This window comes from Equus asinus, chromosome 6, assembly GCF_041296235.1.
Source record: "Equus asinus isolate D_3611 breed Donkey chromosome 6, EquAss-T2T_v2, whole genome shotgun sequence".
NCBI lineage: Eukaryota > Metazoa > Chordata > Mammalia > Perissodactyla > Equidae > Equus > Equus asinus.
Window position 1 is genome coordinate 63,926,860 of NC_091795.1, and position 21,654 is coordinate 63,948,513.

The following is a 21,654-nucleotide window of genomic DNA, read 5'->3' on the forward strand; positions in this document are numbered from 1 at the left end:
CTATAAATATTGATAGTCAGAGGTTCCCCAACTAAGTGGGCAGCCACAGTAGACTACAATGCACCCCAAGTAGACTAGTCCAACATCTAGATAATTCCAGAAAGAGAAAACCTGGGAGAAGGAATCATCAAAGAAATAAACACAACATTTTCCAGAACTGAAGAACAAGATTTTCTAAATTGAAAAGGTCTATCCAGGGCCCAGTGCAACGGATGAAAATAGGCCCACACTACATCATTAAGTAATTAACATGCTTCCATAAAAAAGAAACAGGTTCATACAAAGGATCAAGAATCAAAATACTTTCAGACTTCTTAATATCAACACTGAGAGTTAGGAGGCAAAGGAAGAAACCTTCAAATTTTGAGTGAAAATGGTTTTCAATCTAGAATTCTATACCCAGCCAAACTCTTTACCAAGTTCAAGAGTATGATAAAGATGATTTTATTTTATTTTATTTCTGCTGAGGAAAATTCATCCTAAGCTAATACCCACTGCCAATCTCCTCTTTTCTTTGTATGTGAGCCACCAGCACAGCATGGCCACTGACAGACGAGTGGTGTAGGTCTATGCCTGGGAACCAAATCCAGGCCGCTGAAGTGGAGCCTGCCAAACTTAACCACCAGGCCACTGGGGCTGGCCCAAGATTCCTGTAGATATAAAAGGAAGGTCTCAAAAACTTACTTCCCATACACTTTCTAGAAAACTGCTGGGGGTGCTTCACCACATTGAGGGAGTATATCGAGAGAGAGAGGAGACCTGGGGTACAAGAGACAGGAGCTTTCACACAGGAGAGAGGCAAAAGGAAGTGCTAGGACAATAGTGAGGGGAGACCCCAGGAGGACAGCTTACAGCACACACAGGGGGCAACCATTCAGACTGTAGCAGCTCAGAGGGCTCCAAGAGGAATTTATCCCAAAATGTGATGTTGACAGAAGACCTACTGCACCTGAACATCCTGAAGGGACATGTGGACAATTTGTAGAGAGTTTGTGTCAAATTAATAATAACTACATAGGCAACAAAGAGATAATTATTATCTCCAGGGAAAACCAGCAAAAGAAATATATAGGAAAGGAAAAGCAATCATACCTTACCACACGGCTTGGTCCCAAATAGTATTTCACAGTCATAATAATCTACATAGTGCATTTTCATTTAATCAAAATTACAGTAAACTCTGTTGAGAGGATGGGAGGTTGGGAAGGGTGTGTGGAGGTGGTGGGAAGGCGAGTAGGTAGTAGGTGGGGCAGAAAACGAAATTCTCACTTCCACAGTGGAAAGTCACTAGATAATGCCTCAAATAAATTTTTTAAAAAGTAATAATAAAAGCATGTCATTTAGAAATACAGAGGTCCATACCAAAAGTGTCAGCCAAAAGAATTGCAAGTGGTTGTCTCTGTGGAAGGGGAAATTGGGGGGGAGGTAGGACAGAAAACAGCTATCTATTCCTTTAAATACCTTGCAGAATTGTTTGAATCTTTATCTATATCTTTGATTAAAAAAAATCAAACTTTATAACACCTTATTGTGTAAACCTGAGTGAGTTATTGCCCAGTTTTGGTTCCCAAGTTCTGCCTCTATAAAATGGAGTTGGGTTCAATGGTGTCTAAGGCCTCCTTGGTCCAACATTCACACTTGAGATTCCTCCCACTGCACACTCAGCCCCTAGATCCTTAGGAGTTTTACACTGAAACATCATTTTCCACAATGACAGCTGAGAACAATGCTCTGTGGGGGAAAAAGATCCCAAAGGGCCTTCAGTGATTTTCCAAGGGCCAGGTCTTAGAAGACGAGGAAGGAAAAATGAAGGAATTCTCCCAACTCCTCCTCCTCCCCTGCTTTGTATTAGCATTAAATTGAAAATATAGTGACAGAAGATGAGACTCTAAATATGAGACCTTCCAGTTATTAACACAGGCTCTAACTCAAGACCTTCAGAGACCTCCATCAAGTAGGAAACGCCCAACTGTGCTGACAGCACAAGACGATTCCAGGAATGAAGGCAGGATATCATTCCCCACGCTAGGCACACAATTCCCCCTTTCGACCAGCAGGAAGGCTAGACTGCTGTTGATGTCACAACGCCGTATGCATTTTTCAGGGAGGCCTGGCTCGGAGAGCACAGCTAGAGACCTCAGTATGTCTCCAGCTCTTTCTGGGGAAATCTTCCTAAATCCCTCCTTTTGGGCTTTTCCCCCAGCCTTGGAGAGGACAAGACATTTAAGACTCAGGTTTATAAGGAGCTCTGAGGTTTTGACTAAATCTTCGACCCTGCTCTTAATTCTTATTTGACTTTTTAGAAACATCATCGTCAACAAGGAGAGCTGTTTCTAAGCACCTCTTGAGCACAGAGCGATCTAGATGGGGCCAAAGCAGAGACACCCTTCTCTCTCCTCTTGTCTCCCCACTGCCCCCCAATTCTGGCACCAGGCACACACAGGCACCCAGGGCAGACTGCCTCTTGAGGTGATGAGGATGGCTCACTGAAGATCGAAAGCCTTGGAATTAAAGGAGCTGGAGAGCTTTATAACTGACAACTTCCTCCTCTGCTGGATAAAGACCAAATTTGAGTGCCCGAAGCGACAAATGTTAATCACTAGTGATACATTAAAAAAACTTTTGTTTGTGTGTGATACTTTACATAAATAAAACACCTTGTCATTTCCCCGTTTCTTTCACATCCTTCACCTCTACCTCTACCGTCTGACTTCCAGCGCTCACTGCCAGCTACCTGACGAAGGAGACGAGGCAGGCACTACCTGAACTTCACAAACGGAAACCAGTCACAAAGAGGCTCGGTACCTTGCTAAAGAAGATTTCCTGAAGGATTCCCTAGAAACTGTTACCTGTCTTACCCTAGGTCACTATGAGATTGATGAAGGGAAAACGGACTTTATACCTTTCTTTCTTTATTTTTTTTGAGGAAGATTAGCCCTGAGCTAACATCTGCTGCCAATCCTCCTCTTTTTGCTGAGGAAGGCTGGCCCTGAGCTAACATCCATGCCTATCTTCCTCTGCTTTATATGTGGGACGCCTACCACAACATGGCTTGTCAAGCGGTGCCACGTCTGCACTGGGGATCCGAACCAGTGAACCTCGGGCCGCCGAATCGGAATGTGTGAACTTAACCGCTGCACCACCGGGCCAGCCCCTATACCTTTCTTGACTGCTTACATTTTTACTTTTCCTATGACTACTACTTTTATCATTTAAGAAAAGGAATTCAATTTTATAAGAAGGAAGGGAGGAATTCATTCTTCTAATGTGATTCCAGGAATCCCTTTGAAGCCCTGGCTGAATAAAACCTCTCAATGTTCTTTCAATACATCTTAATAAAAGTCAGTTCAAGATATAAGACGATTAGTTAACCTTTACTGAGGATTTACTGTGTGACAGCCACTATTCAAAATTATTTAGACCCATTAAGTCAGTAAATCCCTACAACCTCACGAGACAGGTTCATCTATTGTTCCCACTTTATAGATGAGGACACTGAGGCAAAAAGTGTCAAGGCGCTTGGCCAGAATGGCAGAGGCCATGTTCTTCACCACCCTCTGCCACGGTGTTCCTGGCTTCTGGACTGTGAAAGAATAAGGAGATACACTCCGGTCTGCCAAGCCTTCAGCTCTCTCCCAGGGCCCCCGGCTGCCCTCTCTGTCTGAGGCAGGTCACAGAATCTCTCTCTTGCCTCATGGACAGAAGAGTGCTCTCTGAGGGTTAGCCGCTGCTACTGAGCAGCTCAGGGAAAAACGGACAAGCACCAAGCGTGATGCACAAATGGAGAAAGGTCTCTGAATCAACTTTGGAAAGAAGGCCCCCCCTTCAACACCTCCACCTCTCACAGGGTGTGTGATGTATACGGGAGGGGAAGAGATCTTTAAAAGCCACAGTTAGGAAGAGTGGACACATGGTGAGCTCATGCCTCTTCCACCTCAGCACACAGAGGAGGCCCAGGAATGCTGGGCCAGGAACAGAGAGTGCCCCGTGCTGCCCAGTGCAGGGAACCTGACCCAGAGAGGGACCAGAGGAAAAGGGGCCGTGCTCTCAGCGTAGGCTCTCCTTCAAGTGTGAGCCACCAGCCAGAGAAACGACTACTTGCCTTAGCTCTTGAACACTGGCCAATTAGCTGCTAATTAGTTTGTGTATAAGTTCCAGCAGGAAGGCTGGAAAACGCAGTCTCAGCTTCGGCACTGGGGTTCCGCCTCCAAAACTCGGTCTTGCCAATCTCCTAAATAAACCCTGCCTCACACAGAATAGAGACTCTGCCTGGACTTCACGACAGCCAGAGGCAAAGGGCAAGGACACACACTCACAGCCCCTCCAGCCAGCTGCCCACTGACCGCCCCGGATGGCCCTTCCGACAGCAGCTTAAAACAAAGCAACCGGGGAAAGAGAGAGCACGTGGTCCTCATTAATCCACAAAATGGGAGAGATGCAGGCATGGGGGGCCTTTTAGAGTCAAGGATGAAAAACTGCGTGTTGTGTGCTAGGAATGCCTCCAACACAGACTTTTGAGAAGTACACACCCGTGAGGCAGCAATGCAGTGGACTGGAAGGCTCAGGAGCATTACAGAGCAGGAGAACAAACATTTAGTGAATGCCTACTATGACTAGGGTACTATGACTAGGGTACTATGACTAGGGTACTATGACTAGGGTACTATGACTAGGGTACTGTTCTAGGCCAACTAGGTGAGCACTCTCATGTGGGTCCTTAATCACAGAATAGGTAAAATGAGTAAAAATACAAGGTCGGCAAAAGGAACCTGCCAGACACCTGGTACAGCGAGATTTTGTCACCCAGGGAGGGCATCATGCCACAACAGGGCGGTCAGGGAAGGCCTCACTGAGCAGGGCACTTCACACAGTCCTGGAGGCAGAATGGCATTTTTCTAGACCTGAGGAACGCTTTAAAAAGCGATAGATTCCTAAACCCCATACCAGACCCACTGAATCGAAAGCTCTAGAAATGTTACCCTGAATTGCTATTCTGTTAAAAAAATGATCATTACTATGGCAAATTTAAAACATACTCCAAAGTAGACAGAATAGTGAACCCCCATGTACCCCTCACCAGCCTCAGCAATCATCCCTCACGGCCACTCTTTCCTCACCTGCAGCCCTTATCTGTCCCCTCCTCCACTGTGATGGAATCGATGTATTTTCTACTCCAGGGGCTCTGAGGCAGTCACACCATGGATGTGAACTGGGAACCAATCACTGATCAGGACAGATTAGGAGCAAGGGAGTTTCAGGGACAGTGGGGACAAAGACTCAGAGAAAGGAAAGAGAATGGTATTCAGGGGAGAAAGACTAATAATCTGGAGGACCCAGAGGGTGGGATGCATGGCTAGGAGAATGGTGATAAAGGTCAAAAGATCATTGGGGGCCAGCAGAGCCCTGTGAGCACACATGGTGTCCTTGTGAGGAACAAAAAAAGGCATTTCCTCTGGGGAGAAGAAGCACCCCTTTCTTGAGCTGAAGCCAGCCACACCTGCAGAGTGGGCCTGGATGCCACCTCCCAAGCATGGCCCATGTCCTTCATTTCTATGCCAGGCCCAACCACAGAGCTGTGTATAGAAGCCCTGGGGCCAGGGCGTGCAGGAGTCTGAAGGCCAGCAAAGGAGCCTGCACTTTATCTTATAAGGGTTGAAGGATGCTAAGAAGGGGAACATGTGACAATCAGCCCTTGTTTTGAAAGAATATTGGGCAGCAATGGGGGGCCGGCCCCGTGGTCGAGTGGTTAAGTTCACGTGCTTCGGTGCGGCAGCCTGGGGTTTCGTCGGTTCGGATCCTAGGTGCAGACATGGCATAGCTCATCAAGCCACGCTGAGGCGGCGTCCTGCATGCCGCAACTAGAGGGACTCACAACTAAAATAAACAACTATGTACTGGAGGGATTTGGGGAGAAAAAGCAGAAAAAAACAAAGAAGATTGGCAACAGCTGTTAGCTCAGGTGTCAATCTTTAAAAAAAACAAAAGAATATTGGGTAGCAAAGGAGGGGAAGGTTGATAGATGGGAGGGCAGAAAACCAAGAGGCAGTGAGTGAGTCAAGTCAGTAAATGATTGCAAACTAGCCAGGGAAGAAAGAAGGGCTTGCAGGTCAAGCCTTAAAGGAGAAGTGTGAGAGAGGGATCTTGTTTGGGGTTCTGAAGATAACTAGGGGTTGGATATAGTGACATGGGAGTCCCCGGCACACAGGAGTCATTTGAAGGCATGCAAATGTTGAAGTTGCTCAGGGAGAGTATTGAGAGTAAGAATAAGGAGGGATGAAGGCCCTGGGGAAAACCAGCATCTAGAGGAAGGTGGTTGGAAGGGAGAAGGAGCCAGGCCAGGTGCTATAGAGATTGGGGAGAAATGGTCAGGGAGGTGGGAAAGAGAGGGAGAGAGACAGAATGGCTCATAGAAGCCAATGGAGCAAAAGCGTTCACAGGTGTGGTGAGAGGGAAGCATTCATTTGGGGAAGTGGAAAGGAGAAGACAACTAGAAAGGGAAAGTCAAGTTTGGAGTACCTGGAATGACAAGCTAAAGAGTTTAGACCCAGACTTGAAAAGCAGGGTAACGATCCTCAGGGTGCACAGCATGGGCCTGCTGATCAGTCAGTTCCACTTCCTAAATCTGTCACTTACCAGGTGCGGCCTCTGGCCAATTATTTAAGGTGTGTCTGAATCCCAGTTAGTCAACTGTGGATGATTATTCCCACTCTAACGAGGATGGTATGGGGATGACATCTCAGGGAACGACAATTCTTCTCCTTGCCATTGGCACCTAACCATGCACTGCCCTGTGGAAGGGTGATCTTTTCACATCTCTAACTCCTGTGGTTTGAACTAGTTTGTAAGCTGTTTTGGGGGCAGAGATTAGGTTTTTAAACTAATTGAAGTCAATGGTCATTTGTTGACTATTTACGATGTGCAAGACAAGAAGAGCACGTAAAATAAGAAAAGAAGACTGAGGGGTTAAACAAAAAATAGAAGAAGAAGGAATGGCCCTTAAAAAACTTTGCAACTTGGTGAAGGAGCCACATCGCCGCCTCACCCTAACACCAGGTGAACAGCGGTAGGTGCAGCAATGAAAGCCTCAAACTGCGATTCATTCCCAAATTGCAAATGAGTGTGGGGGATGGAGAGACTCACTCTGGCTGGTGGGGGAAGACTTCACGCAGGCAGGCAGTATGGCATGGGGCTTCTGGGCTGGAGAGAGGGCATGAAGAGGAGGAAGCATGAACACAGCGAAGTTGGGAATCGGCAGGTGAGTTTGAGGAAAGCTAAGAACCTTGGTGGGTTCAAAACAAGGTGTGGTGGGAAGTGAGGAGAGAAAGGTATATTAGGCCGTAGTGGACACAACCTAAGGTGACTCCCAATGAGTCACCGTGTGATTTAACCCCATAATCCCCTCCCCTTGAGTATGGTGGAAACTGTGACTTCCCTGTAAGCAAAAGAATGTGGAAAATGTGATGGAATACCACTATCACGATTATGTGACATTATAGGGCAAAGGCAAAGGGATTTTGCAGGTACAAACAAGGTCCCTAATCATTTGACTTGGAGTTAAACAAAAGAGAGATTATCCTGATGATCCCTTTCAAAGAGGGCCCAGGCCTTCTCTGAAGTTAGAGACTCAAAGCAGGAAAGACTTTCTCTCCTGCTGGCCTTGAAGAAGCAAGCCACGTGCATCTGCAAGGAGATGAAGTCTGCCCACAACCATGTGAGCTTACAAGAGGACCACAAACTTCAGAAAAGAATGCAGCCTGGCTGACCCCTCCATTGTAGCAGAGAGACTTTGAGCAGAGGGTCCTGGGACGCTGTGCCTGGACTCCTGACCCACGGAAACTGTGAGATAATAAATGTGTCTTGTTTCAAGCTGCTAAGTTTGTGGTAGTTTGTTACACAGAAATAGGAAACAAACACATGAACTCACCACATGGAGAGCCATGAAGAGCAGGCTAAAAAGTATGGGCTTTACTATGCAGGCCATAGGGAGCCACTGATTATTTATGAGCAGAGAGACACATAGTTTAGGAAGCTAAGAGATGTCAGTCAGAAGGGAAGCCTGGGGTGTGCATTGGTCACAACGCCTTGAAGAACATTTAGGCAGGGCACAGATCCCAGGAGCGGGTCAGGAAAGTTGTAATGAGTGACTAAGTTCTGGGTTAAACCAAGCCAGCTATTCTTCTACCCAATTAAAAAGTAAAAAAAAAAGAAAAGGAGGAAGCAAAAATCAAGTAGAGAAATTGACAGTCATTGAAAAAACCTTAAGGAACTTTCGTGTTCTTGTTGCTAATTATAAATATTTACTCCTCCCAGAATTCCTGACCTCACAGAAGAGCCTGCGTAAATAGTTTTGCTCCCTTACTGGAAAATTAGTGTGTGTGTGTGGGTGTGTGTGTGTGTGCTGTGTTTTCTTGGAAGTGGGACAGGGCAGCAATAAGAGACTGGATGATCTGCAAAGAGTCACTTCCTGTTGGATATTGTCTAGATCCCTTCCCCGCCCCCTCCCAGATCATAAACCCTGAGACCCCCCAAGTAACTCTTCTTTCTCTGATTCTATCTGCTGGAGACAACTAAGCCAAACAAACTCAGGAAGTGGCAAGGGGTTGGGAAGGGGAGGAAGTTCATGGCACAGGAGGAAAAAGCAAAGAGAATGCCCTGATGTTGAAGGAAGAGGGTGGGGAGAGAGAGAAATGAAGGTCACCCCAAGGTCACTCGGCGCCAAGCCTTTAAAATGTCGTGCTTGGGCTTTCAATCAAAACTGGCACAAACACTGGTCAGATCTTCTAGGGCTATTCAAATATTAACATTCACAGTGATAAACAGCCCCCCTAAAAGTCCTCTGTAAGCAAGTTGGAACAAACAACTAATCTAAAGCAGGTTGCTAAGAGACCAGTTGGGTGAGAGCCAAAATCAGTTCAAGTGTCTGGAGAATTCTTTATTTCTTTTGCTTTCAGGAGAGACAGGAAGAGAGAAGAGCTACCTGTAGATGACTCCATGTTGGTGGAGGAACATGAGGGCTGACGTAACTTCTGCAGCATAGAACCGGGAACGAGGCTCATCGAATTTTCGGGAGCGTTGAATCTGGAACATGAGGTCTCCGCCATTTACATACTCCATGACGAAAAAGAGGCGGTCCTGAAAGGAGAGGAGACAATGCCATTTAGCTGACTCCACTGCAGCTGCCCACACAGACCAGCGTACTGTGAGTCCAACGTAACAGAACCGGGACTCAAGGGGAAGAAGGCGCGAAGGTGGGTGAATCCTGGTGGCGTACAATACGGAGAGGAGACGAATGAACACCGCACACGAATTAGGGTATGAGGTGTTATTTTAAAATCTCTCTGTCTTACTTTTATGGGCATTAGCTTGGTCTAGTGGAAGAAGCCCAAAATTGACAGAAAGGAGACCTGGGCCTATGAATGACTGCTGTCACAGCCTTGAAGTATGGCCTTGAACAAGTGTCCCTTTGGAGGCTCCAGTTACCTTTGATGTATGGTGGGTGGCATAACGGCCTCTCCAAAAGATCTCCATGTCCCAATCCCTTAACAAGCGAATGTTACCTTAGATGGCAAAAAAGGACTTTGCAGATCTGATTAATTAAGGATCTTGAGATGGAGAGATTATTCTGGATTCCTGGTGGGCCTTAAATGCAGATGCAAATGTCCTTATACAAGAGAGACAGAAGGAGATTTGGGAAGTGAGGAGAAGGCAACGTGACCACAGAGGCAGAGACTGGAGTGATGCAGCCACAAGCCAAAGAATGTGGTGGCCACCAGAGGCTGGACGAGGCAAGGAAAGACTTTCCCCTAGAGCCTCTGCAGGAAGCACAGCCCAGCCGACACCTTGATTTCGGCCCAGTGACACTGGTTTCAGACTTTTGGCCTCCAGAATGGTGAGAGAATAGACCTCTACTGTTTTAGGCCACCAAGTTTTTGGTAATTTGTTAAGGCAGTCCTAGGAAAGTAATACAAAGTAACATGGACTAATGAGACTGTGTGAGCCCCTTCCTGTGAGGACCACTTTTCACTCTGGGGGATGCTCCTTCTGGGCTTCCCACCTTGTCGTGCTTCCCATGGATGTTTTCCTCAAGGCAGCCTTCAAATGGCCAAACCACAGTCCCATCTCACTGGAAGCAGGGACTTCTTACCAGCAATCCGTGACAATGGGGGAAGAAGATGGACTGAAATTCACTTTTGCATATTTTCTTGACTCCTGTTTTCTAAGTAGAGTGTGGGATGCTGTGTTAGGCAGGAGGCAAAGAATTAGACGCCATCACTGTCCCTGGGGGGCTTATGATCCAGGGGCAGAGATGGGAAATGGGCAGAATGACGGAAACAAAATAGGAGCAGAGTGCCTTAAAGACACTGGGTGCTGGAAGGATTAGGAGAAGGGGGAGCCCTCTGAAGTGGGGGGCCATGGCAGAGTCTAGATGGGGCTAGGCCCTGAGAGAAGAAAGAGGTGAGGGGGGATGTAGGAACAGAGTGAGAATGGTTAGGTCAGACCAGGTCGGCTGGGGAGGAAGGTTCATGGAGCAAAGGGGGAACAGTGATGTTTGAGAGCGCAGAGGAGAAGAGGACATTCTTAACATATAGACACCTTCTAAGTGAAGCTCCCAGGAGGATGTTAACGTATTGTTTTCAGTCAAAATTAGTAAAATTATTTCCATTAGGACTAAGTAAAAATCACAATGATACGTCTTCATTCATGAAGCAGCCCTGATAGCATATCTACTTTATTATTGGCGTCTCTTTGAAAATAAGTCCATCGTTAAGGATTGTTATGTATTCAGACTACCTTCTCCCCCACCACAATCTCCAGAATGATTCAGCTTCACTGGTATCCACAGAGGGCCTAAGGTCTAGCTTCTCTCCCATTGCCCTGCCCCACCCCTTCCAGGTCTGCCTCATTTTCTCGCCAGAGTACAATTTTGTACTCAGAAGTACACAGGCTGCCTTGCTGACCATTCATTCAATAGTCCAATCCCCATTCAAATCCTCATTGCAAAAATTGAATGTTCAGGCCAACCCCAGCCCAACGAAATGAAAATTTCTGAGGGTGGTATGCAGGCATCAGTAGGTTTTTTGTTTGTTTGTTTGTTTTTGAGGAAGATTGGCCCTGAGCTAACATCTGTGCCCATCTTCATCTGTTTTATATGAGGGACGCCTGTCACAGCATGGCTTGATAAGCCGTGCATAGGCCTGCACCCAGGATCCAAACCAGCGAAGCCCAGGCTGCTGAAGCAGAGTGCGTGAACTTAACCACTATGCCACTGGGCCAGGCCCACACCAGTTTTTAAAGCTCCACCACATGACTCCAATGTGCAGCCAAGGTTGAGAACCACTGACTCTCTTCCACCTAGTTTCTGCCAAGGTGTTTGGCATCTGTGAGATATATGGATTGTAAGTTATTCAAGTGTTCCTTTTTCGCTTTTCAAGGATCCTCCAAGAACATGGGTTCTCAAACCTGTGCATCAGGATCACACAGAGGCTTGTCAGAACATGGATCCTTGGGCTGCCTGCCTAGAGTTTCTGATTGAGAAGATCTAGGGTAGAGCCTCAGAATCCATATCTCCAACAAGTTCCCAGGTGATGTTGATGCTGCTGGTCCGGGGACCCCACTTTGAGAACCACTGCCCTAGAGCACTTGGGGCAAGGCTTTCACACAGCAAGTACAGCTGTGTCATGCGTTCCACACTGCCCTAATCTAGCTGAACCACACCATCAGAACAACTGCTGCAGTGCCATTCCATGGCCACCAACTTGGACTTGGGTTTTATCAACAACGGAATTTTTCCTTGGCTGTGCTGGAAAGAATCCAAATCTCTAAAGAGAAGAAAAATCTCCCCTCCCATTTTCTTCTCTAACACTGGACACACAGCATTTAAGGACAGGGGCTTTGGAGTGAGGAAGAAGAGCTCCCGTCCCAACTTCATCATTTACTGGCTGTGTGACCTCAGACAAATGACTTTCTCTCATTGTGCTCAGTTTTCTTATCTGTAAAAATGAGGATGATAATAGGACCTGCCTTACAGACTTCTTATGAGGATTAAAGTCTAAGTTAAAATGCCTGGTTCCATAAAGATTGCCTATTACTATTGTTACTAACGGTATTATACTGTTACTATTATCATTATTGAGTCTTCATTTTTTCCTGTCCTTTCAGCAGCATTTTTCCCTGATCACCTCCTCTTCCAACAAACACTTGCTCCCCTTGACTTTCAGGCTGTTTTTCTCCCTGTGTTTCTGGCAGGTTTGTTTCTGCCTCCATTAGGCGTTGGGATCCCACAAGGCTGGGTTCAAGGCTCTCTCCTTTCTTTATGCTGTACTCGCTGAGTGATATCCATGCCCAGAATCTACATCACCTTGACTCGGATGATTCACAAACCTCTCCCTGCACCCTAGACCTCTCCTCCAAGCTGCAGACCCATTTATCCACCTGTGTTTCTGACATCTCCCTCTGGACACCTCAAAGGCACTCAAACCCAACACGTCCCAAACTGACTCCACAATCTTCTCCCAGCAAACTGGTCCTCGTCTGGGGCGCCTGTCTCAGGGCAGGGCTTTATCGTTTAGCCAGCTGTACAAGTCAGAAACCTGAAGTCTTTCTTAATACCTCCCCCTCCCTCATCCCTTACATCCATCGACACGTCCCTTTTATCTATTGTACCTTTGTACTTAATACCTTTGTACTTAATACATTTGTCTACTTCTTTCTGTCACCACCACCATCTTGGCTGCCATTCTGGCCCTATCCGTCTCTTGCCTAGATTCTTATAAGTACTAATGCTCCCTAAATTGACTCCTGTCCCCCCACTAAATGCTGATCACACTACAGGCAGGCAGAGTTAGCCTCCTGAAATGAAAATCTGATTGTCATCCATCCTCCTTCCTCCCCTCATTCTACTGATTAATTCTTTTAAAGGCTTCCTGTTACTCTTGCCATAAATAGAAAACTCCTTACTATGACTCACAGTCTGTATGGTCCATCCCTATCTACCTCTTCTGAGTCATCTCCCTTCCAGCGGTCCCTTGTTCCCTCTACTCCAACAGCAAACTCCCTCCTGCCACAGGGCCTTTGCTTATGCTGCTCCCTTTGCCCATAATGTTTTCCCTTCTCCTTTGACCTGGTTAATCCCTCTTCATCCTTCAGATTTCAGTGCAGCCATCTTTTCTTCTAGGAAGCTGTCCCTGACTTCTCTGACAAGGTCAAATCTCCCTGTTCTATGCTATGCTCTCCAGTAGTCTGTATACTTCACGAAGGCAGGAACTGTTGGTAATTTTGCCCTGTTAGTTTGTAAGGGAATTAGCCTAACCCCAAAAGAAAAGCTGCTATAATTCCCTTTAAAAATAATCACTGTAGGTAGAAGAACTGAAATAGGGGGCTATTAGAGAGAAACGGAGCCAAGGGGCGCTCTGACGTTTGTATCTGCAAATTCTCACTGTTGGGGAGTTAAAGACGAGTCGGCCCGCTGCTGTGAGCCTGCCTCCTACCTGTGGAATCTGGAGATGGGTGCCCCCTCTGACCATTTCACCCAGGGGTCTGTGTGTATCGGCGCCCAGTATTCAGTCACAGCTTTGAACAGTTCCTTTGTTCCATGGACAGCTGTCTTCACTTCCCAGTGAGATGGTCAGCTTCTTGAGGAACACACCTTATTCTTCCCAGCAACTCCCCTCACCACGAGCTCTGAACGCCATACCTCAGGAGGTGCTCAGTAAAAACCTGCTCATCCAACATTCACTCCATGGAGCATCAGGAGGAGGGGATTTTTGTTGGCTTAATTCCTTACTGTCCACCAGCAACAAGAACTGAGCCTGGCGCACAGTGGGTTCCCAGTATGTCTTTGTCAAATGCATGAGTTCTTGAACACCCAACGCGAACGAGGCTCTGGTTGCTGGAAATTCCACAGTAAACCAGAGTTGGTTTTCCCAGGTTATTTCTATTGTTAACCTCATTTTGAGTTATTCTAACTTTGGCCCGTTTTGAGCTTCAGTTTTAACCTGCTTTCTATTCAGTGCAGCTCAACGTGCACGGCCGCAAAACATAAGCAACCCATTTTCCATCGTTAGGGACATTTTAAAGCAAGCTGAGTTTTCCACTTCCCTTCCCTCCATTCAGTGCTCCTGGACTGTTTCTGACCTCCACACCTAACACATTTGAGAAGCATATTTTGATGCAGAGTGAGAACCTCAGTCATTCTGGGAACTGCTTAATTACATAAACTGAAATCAAAAGAAAGCTGGTAAACCCAGCGGCTACTCGTTAATCCCCTCTTGGCATCATTAGAAAACAAAACAAAACAAAAAACCAACTTCCTGGTAAAGTAAGCAAATATGTTTTCTGAGGTAATCAAAGATTTTAAAAGCCTTATTCCACCTCCTCCTCCCTTAATCTCACCTGAATGTCTAAAAAGTTACGGTCTTGTGATAGCAAGTAAAATAATAAAATTAGGAAAGAGATTGTATATCATGGCCATTTTGGGTAAGAATAGTTAATAATGACCTACAAGCCGGAAGGGCCACACCGTGTGTGTTTGAAATTCCCATTGGGCTCCATTTTCCCAGAGCGCTAAGCTTTCCTGTCTTTGAAGGGAAAACTAGGCCCTCCCTGTTCATCTTTCAAGGTGTGATGGATAGCCAGAGGCTTCCTCTCCGAGGCACTGCATGTCCTGCCAATTGGGTTTGTTTGGACGCACATTCTCCATCAGTTGTTGGCTGTTTATATGTGCAAAGATTCTATCGCTTTTGAATCAATTTCACATGCGTGCCCAACAAAAGACTGGACTTGGCAAGGCCTGCCTTTGATGTGCCAGTGACAGGATGAACGATTTCCCCAACGTACCATTCAAGGGAATCATGGGTCTTCACTTCACACTCTGTAACATCTCCTTTTCCCCTCCATGTCTACATTATTTAACCTATCAATTCAATAGGTCTTTCCTGGGTGCCTAGCCTTGGGGGTAGGTGCTTGTGGGACATAAAGATGACAAAAGCCATGGCTTTGGTTTCCAGGAACTAGGAAACCCTGGAAAGCAACACAAAATGATCTATTATTATGTGCTAAACACTCCTACATCAAATCAGATTGTGAAACCTATGTATCGGGGTCATTAACTTCTTAGCCGCCCTAGAGAAGAGTTGCCTATCATCTAGGCCTTAGAACTAATAGAAGGTCATTATAAGAAATAGTTGTAGGAAAACCCTTTCTATATTTTATTTTCCACAATGCAACTGGTATTGATGGAACTGGCCATTACCATGGGGATTTGTTTGAGACAAATCTGAACCAGGGGAAAGACCTCACTTGAGTAAAGTCTTGGACCATGGGAGGTGGGAGGAGGAAAAGGCCTGGCGAGTTAGAAGCACAGCCTCGAACGATGGAGGTAAGCAAAAACGAACACTGCATGTGGGGATGACGAGGGCAGGAGTGAGCCAGTGAAAAAACTCGCTACCTAGGAAACAGTGCGTAAACTCTAGATATAGGTAGGAAGGAGACACACTGGGTGGTGGGGTAGGGGGAAGGTGGTTCTGAAAACACAAGTGGGATTTAAAGAACCCTAGAAATCTTTTGAGTTGTAAAATAGCATAACTAAAGTGAATTTTAAGGAAAATCATTCTAGAAGCAGAGTTCAAGATGGAATGGAAGAAGGTAGTCTGAAGCTATCCCATCTCCTCCCTATTTCCACTGACCTAAATGTTTCATTACCTTTGAAAAAGAACAAGCAACCCTCCCACTTCTTAGTCACACTTCTTTGGTAGAACCAGAGGAAAGATCCAACAACTTTGGGAAACTTAGCCAAATGAATTTTATTTCCCCACAAAGAAAGTCGTTATCACAATAACTAAAAACACTCAATAACGAGTGGGACCTTCCAGCTCTTAGGCAAACATACCGTATGTGGACGACAGGCAGAGCCTTGTTTAATTAGTGTCACAGATCTGTCAACTACGTATTGTTGAAAGGGAGGTGTGGATAATAACAAGAAAGGATTTCTCTTCTTACGGGAGACTTACCAGTCAATTAACAGAGAATGAGAGTCTCCTCCGAATAAGAATTATGATTAGTGATGTAAATTTTCCTCTGCAATAACAATAATAATTATCACTTGAATAACGTTATTTAAAAAAATTACCTTCACACATGCTCAGCCCTTCTTCTGACAGGCCTTCTCCTCCTTCCATCTCCCATTGTTCAAGGCCTTGCTCAAATGTAACGAGCTTGTTGTGGTCTTTCCCCAAACTCAGCTTTATCTCAAGCAAATTCCTATAGCAACAGGCAATTCCATCGACACCAATAGTAGTACAGAAAATACAGAATGGGTTTTCACATGGCTGTTTCTTATAATGATTTTCTGTAAGCTACAGAGGGTAGAGTCCACCCTACTTGGGTAAAAGGGGAGACGATTGTTTTCTTGTGGGCAAGCCTTAACCTGATCAGAATCAGCTAAATGGTAAAAATTCCACAAGAAAGTCTGCTGGTTGAGAAGGTATAAACTTCACTCATGTACATCTGTATTTCCAGTTGCTTAAAACTGATTATTTGGGGCCAGCCCAGTGACATAGTGGTTAAGTTCGTATGCTCTGCTTCAGTGGCCCAGGGTTCACAGGTTTGGATCCTGGACGCAGACCTACACACCACTCATCAAGCCATGCTGTGGCGGCATCCCACATACAAAATAGAGGAAGATTGGGAACAGATGTTACCTCAGGGCCAATCTTCCTCACAAAACAAAACAACACAACACAAAACAAAACAAAACAGTGATTATTTGACTTACACAGGCTGCCCCAAGTTTAAAGTGATCTAAAGCTATAGCAAATTGACTCACCCAATAAAGTTCAAATAGACATATTCTGCCTTAAATTAGAGCTGCATTTAGCCCAGGGAACAACTTCAAGTTCCTGCCAACCTGCCCCTCGACACTTTCATCTGTGTGTTAAAGCCAGGGGAAAGGGGAGAAGTTTTGGTTCAGCACATCAGAGAACAATTTCCTTTTGTAGGGGTCATCAACATCTTATGAAAAAGCAGTTTCTATCACATGATATGACAGTACACACGGAATAGCCCCCAAATAGGCTACATCTTGACAACGCTGACCACCTGAGCCATCTCCTGCCATGAATAAGAGCAGCATCTCAAGTTAAGTAGGAATAACAGCCTGTCTTTAGTCAGCTCTTTGAAAACGACAGAATTAAGAGGGTTTAGATGGGGAACACGGCCAATGAAAAGTACAGTGGCGTGCTTTTGCTGAGGTTCTTTCTTTTCTTCCACTGCATCATCAAAGCATCAATATCTGGTACCTCAGCATCACCTTACAGTACCTGGCTTTCTCCTGGTTTCACCCATTGGTGGCTTTCTCCATCAAGTGTCACTCCTGGGGCATAGTATGTGGCTATCGTCCTCTGTCCCTGGCTGTTGACCTGGACTCCAGGAGGGCAGTGAGGTGTTAGGAACCTTGTCCCTCACTCACCTGCCCAACTTAGTAGCCTGGTCATCTTGCAGATGTTTCATGCCCTGGTGTGCCTGTTGCCCACCTAGAATCTGGTCTGTCGTTTCTGAGCAAGGTGGTGACATAGGCCAAATCTGTCCTTGATGATACCAAGAGACAATTTAAACAGAAAGAAAACATCAGTTGCTCACAGGAGCCAATTGTCACCAGTAGTCAGCTGTTTGGAGCCAAAGTTAAGGACCTGTGGAATGTTCCTTCTAAATGTAGGAATAAAAGTATAGTAAGTATATATTCCTTTAAGCATAGGAATAAAAGTATTCTTGTTCTAATCCCATTTCCCCAACCCAGCCAAGGCTCTCGTCATAGTCTTGTCCTTTACTAATGCTTTTCTCATGAGCTCAGGCTGTTCCTTCCAATCCACTGTGTGACTGCATCAAACGCTGATGGTTTCCCATGCACATGCCTTCCTGTGTTCCTAGCAGGATGTAAGTGCCCAATGGATGGGGCTCACGATGCCCCTTTCTTGTGTATCCCCATCTAGTCTAGGTTCAGTGCGTGTGCAGCTCAGTAAAAAAGAACTAAGTGAGTCTCTCTGGTCTTCAGCTCAGATGCTAGAGACGCACTTCACACAGAATTGAAGCAGCCCATGTAGCTGCCACTCTGATTCCAGAAACTCACACGTCACCTTATTACTTCCTGTGCCCACCACAAAAAGAAGCACTTACAGAGGTCATCCTTGAGGGCTGATTTCCAGGGGGCTCATGCACCTACTATTTGTAAATCAAGCCTGCAGTCCTGGGTTAGGTCGATCCTTGAGCCATATTATTGCTGCTGCTATTGTTGTTGCTGTTTTCTCTTTCTTTTCTGTTTCTTTGCTTGCTTGCTTAATTCTGTTTAGAAAGAAATGCTGCTAACCAATCAGGGGATTAGAATGTACCCGCATTGATGTTAAAATGACCAGTCTATTCAGTGAAAAGCAATCAAGGAAACTTTTTTCAATTTTGTGTATACAAAACAACTGACCAGTTAAGTGAATTGTTCACTTTGCAACCAGCTGTCAACGTCACAGTAGTTCCTCTTTTCTTTCCTTTCCAAAGAATACGCAAAGTTCTTGTGACAGTTTTAAAGAAAAGCAAATACCAGGTAGCTGACCTTAAATAGAGAAGATACATCAACATTCCCCTTCGATTGTGAGAAGGAAACAGCCTGCTTAGGTGGGAATATTTAGGTGGATCACACTATACAGAGAAGAGAGGAAAGGTGCCCCCTCACAGTCCCTGACTCGGTGTGGCAGTCAGAGCTGATTCTACACACAACAAGCGACGATGTAGTGATAGCGTCTGCTTAGCCTGCAGACCAGATAATACGTGCACACCATGGCCTGAGCAGCAATTATCTGGGTATCCAAGGAAACGTTATTTCCCCACACGGAATACCGGAAGGATGGCACCTCTTCACCAGGACCTGGCTCATGCCTCGTAAGTTCAGCCAACACCGACCTTTTCCCTTTCTGATCTGCTACAGAGCTTTCTGTCTGCACCAGTTTGGGCCCTTGGTTATTCTCACAAAACTCTTTAGCAGAAGCAGAACACAATAACAACTGTTCCTGTAGCTCCTGTTGGACTCTGCTGGTCAGACCACATGGTGAGTGCAGTGTCTGATTCTGGGCACCACATCTGACACTGACAAACTAGAGTTCATCCAGAGGAAGGCAAACGGAGGGGTGAGGAGAAGCTGGGACCTATGAGGAGCAGCTGAAGGAAGTAGCAATGGTCAGCCTCAATCAATCCACTCTTAGAGGATGCTGACCATCTGAACTGAATGAACAAATGAATGAGCTATCAAACAGAGGGATGAATTGAAGAGAAACTCTCTTAAAACATTTAAAGGATTGCCATGTTGGTAAATTTAATCTGTGTTACTGCAGGGGACCCAACTAAGACCAATGGGTAGAAAATACGGTGAGGCCCCTTTTGTTACAGCCTAGGCAAGACTTCTAAGAACTCCATCCCTCTGTCTGACATCGGACTCTGCTGCCTTGCTCTGCAGTGAGTTCCTTCTAACGGGAGGATGCCAGCCTCGGCCGGATAACTACTTTGTAGGGTTGTTAACAGAAACCCTCTTTGTTCACTGAGTGGATAGACCAGACGAGTTGGCTGAGTAGCAGAATCCTTTGGGAACATTTTAAATTATACAGATTTCCAAGTCCCTCTATCAGAGCTTCCGATTCTGCGACGGGCGCTGGGAACGTCCATTTAGTTTTAGATTCCCCAGGTAGCTCTAATGATCGGTGAGGCTTGAGAACCACTGAATAGGCAACAGCTGAGGTGCCCTCTAACATCAAAATTTGGTGATGCCATTGCATTTTGTTCTGAGTCTTTTTGTGAGAGTTTCGTGTGTTGGTAAATCAACTAGAGAGTAACTTCTTGGACTAGTGATTTCTAGCCTTCCTCCGTGCCAACACTGTGACAGACAAAGTACACTCTCATGAAAACCATAGCCTTCTGCAACAGGAGGGATCTCCTGGAGTGACCAGGGCCATGCCTCCTGCATCTGGCTGTGTCCCTACAATGCTGAACACCATGCTGGGCTCATCCAAGCCATTCCAGTAATGCCATAATGAAGCACTCACTGTGTAGCTGATACTATGCTATATTATGTTTTTGCAATTGTAAGGCCATGCAGAATCAAATCAAGGGCCCGAAATTCCCACCTCTGGCTAGAGAGCTGTGCTTTCACTACATAACTGTATTTCTTGTCTTTTCCTTTCTATCCATCCCAGTTGGCTTGACTTTTAGTCCTACAGACACATTGTTGGGATTCATATGCATGGCTGCCCTGAACCAAATAAACCACTCCATGATGGCAAGAAAGCATGGTTGACATCTCCACTGTGCTAAATCCCCTTTCATGTTCTGACTCCTTCAATAAAGCCGAAATGAAAATGTGCTAATCTGGAGGAAATTGGCAACTTGGAAATAATACACTAACGTAGGCATACAACTCAATCCTGTGGATTCTGAACACTTGATCACATTGTTTTCAATCTTAAGTGGCATGGCTGGTGGCTGCAGGCACGTTGGAGAGGATTTCCATACCACTTCACTAATACTTTCATTTGATGACAGATAGAGCGTGCAAGGAGGTTTCTTGATTATTAATTTCTTTGATCTCCGTACTTCTGCCCAGGTTTACTCTGAATGCTGAGCAGTGCGGTGAGGTAAACTGATAAATATTTGGTGTAATAACACAGGGTCCTCTCCAAAGAATTGTTTAACCACCGTTGTGCTATTGTAAGAAGGAGCTAGATTCCGGCATGGATTGTTTTTTAAAAATCTGTGAGCACAGACCAGTCAATACCATGCCATCTGAATTAAGCAGGCGTAGGTGCTCATAGGAGCAGAACAAAACAGCCTGTGTTTAATCTGCTCACAAACCTCTGTTCTTAACGACCTGGGAAGGTAGTGATATAGACAAATCAAGCTAGAGTTTCAGGAGCGAGTCACAGCTCTGATATGGACTGGGGACTGACAATTTGGATGGGAGGCCTGTTTCTCTAAACGTAGAAATCCATTATCTAAACAGACTTCTTAATGCCACAAAGGAGACAAATGATCTGGGAGCTTGAGAACATCAACTGCAACAGTCATGACTTAACTGTAGTCAACCCCTGTTCGTGGTGTTCTGTCAGTGGGTGTTTATACATGTTCTGATAGCTTTCTCCAACCACAGCCTCACCGGCATGGTGCAGTGGTTCAAACTCAGCCTCTGGACCCTGACTGCCTACATTCAAATCCTAGCTCAGCTACTTACTGGCCACATGAACTTGAACAAACAGAGGTGCTGGTTTCCCCATCTGTAAAATCAAGATCCGATAGCACCTACTTCATGGAAAATTATAATAGATTATCCTTATTGTAGGTGCCTGGTCCAAAAAGAATTCCTCAGGAAAATATTCTAATTCTTCATTCACAAGCCTCCATTTGGTGGCTGCATATGGCTCAGTGATGGAGAAATTTCAAATTAGTCAACTAATTTGTATTTACAGAGAGCTTTCGAAAAGGCTACAATGTAGTTGGAGGAATGAAAAACTCCAATGAAATAAGAGTTAACACTACAGGATGGCATTTTATTATTTGTGGATTTATGATGAAGAAATAATGAAACAAGGCTCCACAGAAGAGCTGGGACTGAAAGGGAGGAGAGCATTA

General features: G+C 45.5%; 1 protein-coding gene and 1 long non-coding RNA gene across 4 annotated transcripts in view; one reads left to right on the forward strand and one right to left on the reverse strand.

Annotated features, from left to right (window-relative positions):
• LOC123286559 (uncharacterized) overlaps positions 1 to 20,460 on the forward strand; it is a 58,889-nt gene extending 38,429 nt beyond the window's left edge. The window contains exons 2-3 of the long non-coding RNA XR_006529058.2: positions 1 to 9,312; positions 11,433 to 20,460. The exon at positions 1 to 9,312 is cut by the window's left edge and continues 22,272 nt beyond it. This is a non-coding gene — a long non-coding RNA (uncharacterized lncRNA). The remainder of the gene's footprint in view (positions 9,313 to 11,432) is intronic.
• The window catches only part of PRKCE (protein kinase C epsilon), a 496,436-nt gene that overhangs the window by 76,920 nt on the left and 397,862 nt on the right, over positions 1 to 21,654 (reverse strand). For all 3 annotated transcript variants that reach the window (XM_014833277.3, XM_044772359.2, XM_070512147.1), the window contains exon 11: positions 8,978 to 9,132. In XM_014833277.3, the coding sequence (XP_014688763.1) occupies positions 8,978 to 9,132 (155 nt within the window). The remainder of the gene's footprint in view (positions 1 to 8,977; positions 9,133 to 21,654) is intronic.